This window comes from Anser anser (genome assembly GCF_964211835.1).
Source record: "Anser anser genome assembly, chromosome: 29".
Taxonomy (NCBI): domain Eukaryota; kingdom Metazoa; phylum Chordata; class Aves; order Anseriformes; family Anatidae; genus Anser; species Anser anser.
Window position 1 is genome coordinate 2,642,832 of NC_139750.1, and position 6,004 is coordinate 2,648,835.

At 53.5% G+C, this 6,004-nt stretch overlaps 1 protein-coding gene across 1 annotated transcript; it reads right to left on the reverse strand.

The window, feature by feature from the left end:
- Positions 1-2,619: 2,619 nt before the first annotated feature.
- On the reverse strand, positions 2,620-3,700 carry LOC310887791 (olfactory receptor 14A16-like; the record flags this gene model as incomplete). The annotated part of the gene is made up of 1 exon (XM_083813954.1): positions 2,620-3,700. Exon 1 carries the CDS (start codon positions 3,571-3,573, stop codon positions 2,620-2,622), a length of 954 nt encoding a protein of 317 aa, XP_083670080.1. The 5' UTR covers positions 3,574-3,700.
- Positions 3,701-6,004: the final 2,304 nt, after the last annotated feature.

Genomic DNA, 6,004 nt, shown 5'->3' on the forward strand with positions numbered 1-6,004 from the left:
GATAAGAGTGGAGGAATGAGGGATTTGAGGTTTGGTTGCTCAGTTTAGGGTCTAGAGATTGTATCTTACCTTCCAGGTTTAGGAACTGGGCAAGGTCTTAGAGGGAGGCTTGTGAGTTCAGTTTTGGGTAGACAGTCAGTGTTTAGGGTATGAGCTAGATGTCCGGTTAGGGTTTAATTACATACCTTGTTACGGGATGATATCTGGCAATATAATGCAAGTGACTAAGAACTAGGGATTAGCGAGAGCGATATGTTAAGACTAATGGTAACAAGTAATGTGTTTGGGGTTTGACTTCAAGGTAGGAAATGAGGTTGGAGTTTAGAGCAGTGGATTCCTTTTGGGGTGAGGGATAGCATTTAGTTCTAGGTTAGCACTAGGTTTTCGGGTTACTGGTTAGAAATTTTGCCAGGGCCTAACGTGAATGCTTTCCCAGTGAGTGTTGCAGCAGCAGCAGCCTTATCTGAACCCCTCTCACCTCCTCCAAATCTTTCCTTTCTCTTAGCCAAGTCCCTCTTCTCTCACAAAGGTCTCGCACCTTTACTCTCCCAGATTTCTCCTGGCTTCCCCAAATGTGTCACCCTGTTGGGGGCAGCTTTCCGATGGCTTTTATGACCTCAGAGGCTCTGCCTCCCTGCTGTTGGCCAGCCAGGGGCTGGGACAGAGGTGACCTCACAGCCAGCACCCACAGGGCTACAAGGAGCTGTTGTGCTCAGGAGGCCTCTTCCCAGCCCCCCCAGGAGCAGTGGGTGCAGGGGATGCCCTGCACAATCCCTCAGGTACTCTGCCTGCCAACCAGCTCATGCTTCAGAAGGCCTCCCGCACATCCAGCCTCGTTTCCTCATGCAGCCTTTAGTTCCTCCAGGGCATCCTGAAGGAAATGGCCACCTCTGTGTGGAAAATTGAATCAAGAACTGAATATATATTTTAGAAAAACGTTGGGAAATTTGCAGAGAAGGAATTAGTGTGAAAGTCACTATGACTAGCATTGCTTTATTCAGCTGGTTTCCCAGCAGACCATACCTCCAAAAAGAAGTGATCTTTAGACTCTGTATGTCCCGCTGCACATAATGGCACCCTGCAGAAACAGCTTATGGCACTTGGGCTCATTCAGGTTCATCTCACCACACCCACACTGTGGGCAGTCTCAGATGGACATGGCAAACATGGACTTCAGATGTAGCCATTTAGTGTCCATAGCTGGAGGAACAATAAACTGTGTGAGCTGGGAGGACAGCCCAGTGCTGGGAGCAGTGGTTGCGAGGGGCTGCTCTGGGACCATTGCAGTGGAGCAGCATCTGCCTGGTTGTACAGAGAAGAAGGACCCAGCCCAGCCCCTGCTCTGCTGGTCCTCCCTGTCTCTGCCAGGAGGCCAGCCCAGCTCAGCCCCTCCCCAGTTCTCCACACCTCCCTCTCCTCTGTCCAGACCAGCCCAGCCTGGGCTGGCCCCAAAGCAGCAAATGGAGAAGTGGAGGGCAGTGTCCCTGCTCCTGCCATCTTCAGGAGATGTCCTGCCACTTCCGCCCCCCACCCCACCCCCAACCCCGCCCAGGCCCTGGGGGTCCTCAGGCAGCACCACTGCACACACACAGTGCCCTGCTCTGCTCCCGGGACACCCCATGTCCCACACAGCTTCTCCCCAGCCCACCACGTCTGGGCTGGCCTGAGCAGCCATTCCTGCAGCCCCTGCCCATGCTGCCCATGCTGCCCCCGATCTGGTGGTGCTGCTCTGCAGAGCGAGGGGGCTGTGGTGCGTGGGGCCGTGGGGGCATTCTGCAGGGCCGTGCTGGTCAGGCTGGGAAGGCAGAGCCAGCTTGTGGAGGGCATTGCCACTGGCTGCCTCCCACACAAGTGGTTCTTTGGCCATGGAGGGTGCGCACGGATAGCCGGCCTTCTTCAGAGTCAGAGACTCATGGAAGAGAAACAAGGAAATCAAGGAGCCTCCTTCGAGTCTACTCCTTTGCAGTATCCATGAGAGCAGCTTTGGAAGAAGAGCTGAGCCTTCAGGCACTGCCCTCAGCACATCCCCTTTTATGCTGGAGATGCTGGTGTGGAGCCAGCTGTGTTAGAGAAGTGCCCCTGGCCTGTCCCTGCCTGTGGACACAGGACTGCCCCACAGCAGCACGATGAGCAAGTGACAAGAGCAATCAGTCCTCACAGCAACACAAGGGCTCTGAAGGAGAGTGTGGGAGGTGAAATGGAGAGCAGCTTGGGACAGACCAAGCCCTGGGGTTCCCTGGCAGTGCTGCTGTGCCAGGACACTTCTCCCCTCCACCTCTGCACACAGCCAAGTGCGCCTGCAGCTCCACCACAGGTCTCTGAGGAAGGATCTCAGGCAAGCATGTCACTGCAGGGTTCTTTCTTGTATTTAAATACAAAGAGAGACTGGTTCCTTGTTTACACCAAGACTTTGAGTCACACAAGACAAGTAGATACTTGAATAGAAAGGGGTAGAAGAATAAACTTTCTTTCCAGAAAACACTATTGGAAGAAAAAGAAAATAAAGAAGAAATACATACACACAAAATAAATAAATAAAATAAATAAATAAATAAACAGCATCTGCACCTCTAATCAGTTACATTATGAGTAATATGCTGAAGATAACAAGCAGTTTATTCATTCTGAAATACGTCCAGTCACCAGTTTCCCCAGTGAATCCTTGAGCTCCTGGTTCCTCATGCTGTAGATGAGGGGGTTCACTGCTGGAGGTACCACCGAGTACAGAACTGCCAGTAAAAGATTCAGGGATGAGGAGGACGTGGAGGGAGGCTTCAAGTAGGAAAATGTGCCAGTGCTGATGAACAGGGAGACCACAGCCAGGTGAGGGAGGCATGTGGAAAAGGCTTTGTGCTGTCCCTGCTGGGAGGGGATCCTCAGCACTGCCCTGAAGATCTGCACATAGGACAGCACAATGAAAACAAAACACCCAAATGCTAAAATGGCACTAAACGCAAGAAGCCCAACTTCTCTGAGGTAGGCATCTGAGCAGGAGAGCTTGAGGATCTGGGGAATTTCACAGAAGAACTGGTCCAGGGCATTGCCTTGGCAGAGGGGGAGGGAAAAGGTATTGGCAGTGTGCAGCACAGCATAGAGAAAAGTACTGCCCCAGGCAGCTGCTGCCATGTTGACACAAGTTCTGCTGGCCATTATTGTCCCATAGTGCAGGGGCTTGCAGATGGCAATGTAACGGTCATAAGCCATGATGGTGAGAAGAGAAAATTCTGCTGAAAGAAAAAAGACTAACAGAAAGGCTTGGGTAGCACAACCTGCATAGGTAATGGCCCAGTATTCCCAGAGGGAGTTGGCCATGGTTTTGGGGACAGTGGTGGAGATGGAGCCCAGGTCGAGGAGGGCGAGGTTGAGGAGGAAGAAGTACATGGGGGTGTGGAGGCGGTGGTCGCAGGCTACGGCTGTGAGGATGAGGCCATTGCCCAGGAGGGCAGCCAGGTAGATACCCGGGAAGAGCCCGAAGTGCAGGAGCTGCAGCTTGCGTGTGTCTGCGAATGCCAGGAGGAGGAACTCAGTGGGGAAGGTGCTGTTGGGCATTTGCTGTCTCTGGTACCTGTCCATTGAGAAAAAAACAGAGACAACTTACCAAAACTTCTCTGAGTAAAACCCCCTGCTTCTCTACAGAAATCACCATTCCCTGAGCTTGCATTTCAGCTATGGACGTGACACTGCAGGGAAGGCACTCTTAGTCTCCTCGTTGTGTATCATCTTGCAGGACACAGGTACCTCTCCTCTTCTGGAGGTCCAGATGAGGAGGAGGTGGCTCATGCCCCAAAGCCCCTGAAGGCAGAGGCCGTGCTGGGTGGCAGAGGAGAGCAGGGGGTTGCTGCAGAGAAGGTGCCTGCACTGAAGGCCTGGCAGGGAGTGCCTGAATCCCCCCTCCCTTGGTGTTTCAGGCAGCAGCTCTCTCTCCCTCCCTGCCCAGGTCTCTGCTGCCTGGAGCTGTCCCTGCTGGGAGCTGCTTCCCTGTCCCCACATCTCCTCCCTGCCATTGCTCACAGACCCCGTCCCACCTGCTGTGTGCTCTGCTCTTCCCTGCAGACACCACCTATTTCAGGGCACTTTACAGGGACATCTTCCTTTGTTCGGTGGCTAGGGAGCAGCTCTGACCTGTCCTGAAAGCCCTTCAGGGCAGGAAAGTGAAAGAAGAGACTCTCAAGAGTGCCTTCCCTTCATGTAGTGCAGGACTTGGTCTTCCATTTAAAGAATCAAGCCCAGAGATGTCCTGTTGATGTTCTGGAGCTGGGAGCAGCCTGTCCCAGGAAGAAGCCTCTGGGCACCAGCAGGAACCTGCCCTGCTCTGCCCTGCCATGCTGGGGGGGCTCCTTCCACCCACAGCTTCTCCCCGCAGCGCCCTGGCCAGCTCCCCAGGCAGGCTGAATGCTGAGCCTGGCAGGCGGCAGAGGCGACAGCCCCTGGGGCACAGCAGGGACCCTGCTCTGCACCACAGCCCTGGCCACCCCTGCCTGCACCCCTGCATCTGGCCCCACAAGAAGGAACCCTCATGTCCTGTCCCTCTGATAATATGGACAAGTAATCCCTGCTCTGGAACTTGTCATTCTCCTCTACTCCAAAGAACCTCCGAGAGTCCTCCTGAAAGCTCCCAGAGGCTGTGGGATTTGCCAGCAAATCTGGAGATGGCACCAGGAACAACAGCTGCCCTGCCCTGCAGCCAGAGACTTACCCTGTTCAGGGCTGGGAAGATTTCTCCCGCAGTGAGCTCTCAGCAGCCCCCCTCCACACTGCCTTTAACATCTCCCTCCCTTCTCTCAGCCGCCCTTGTCCCCTGCAGGCAGTGTCCCCAGCCCTGCTGCACTGTGCAGAGGAGCTGCTCGTGGGCAGAGCTGTCTCTCTGCAGCGCTGCCCGCTTGCCAGGAGCTCCCGTTGGGCCCAGGAGCCCGGCCCAGCTCAGCAGCACAGGGAGCTCTTGACAAGTCCCTGGGCTTCCAGGGGAGCTACAAGGCCTACCGGAGAGCTACAAGGTGAAAGGCAGGCTGCATCCCATCTCTTCCAAGCACATATTATTATTCAGACGGAGGAAACATTTTCACAGAAACTGAAATCACTCTGTCTACATAAGCTACGCACCCAATTGCCGGCCTGCAGGATCACCATATAATAGAATGCTCTGAGTCTGAAGGGACCTTAAAGACCATTTTGTTCCAGCCCCCCTGCCATGGGCAAGGACACTTGTCCCTAGACCTGGCTACTCAAGGTCTCATCCACCCTGACCTTGAACACTACCGGGGGGGATGAGGCATCCACCACTTCTCTGAGCAACCTGTTCCAGTGACTCACCACCGTTTGTGTGAAGAATTTCTTCTTTAGATCTGATCTAAATCTACTCTTTTTTTTTCTTTTTTTTTTTTTTAACTGTTGCCCCTTGTCCTACTGCTACTCTCCCTGATAAATAGTCTCTCCCCATCTCCTGTTTATCTCCCCCTGTTTCTTATGAAGGGGGAAGGAGAGAGTGGCTGTGTGTGTGTGGTGCTTTACTGCTTCCTGGGGATAAACCACAACGTATCCAGGGACACAAACCTGACTGACAAATGATAAAGGAAGCAGTGAAGGGAGCCAGACATGGTCAGTCACACTGACTGGTGAGAGCATGGGAGAGAGAGAAAATGTTTATTCCAGGGAGGTTATCTGATTAGGGACCTTTTTAGATGGGAAACCAAGGGAAAAGGGGGAATGCTGGTAAAAGGCACGTCCTATGAAGACAGCCTGTGGACTGCTGGGTAGTCTGCAGAAAAGAAGGCTGAAGGGCGACCTCATTGTTCTCAATAACTTCCTTAGGAGGGGAAGTGGAGAGGGTCGTGCCGGTCTCTTCTCCGTGGTAACCAATGGCAGGACATGTGGAAAAGGCACAAAGCTGCATCAGGGTCTCTTCTTCTGAGAAAATTGCTACTCCTGTTTCCATCACAGTCCCTGAGACACACGGAAAACTACTATGAATAGGGCTATAGGGGCCCTGCTTCCAGCCAGATGGAGG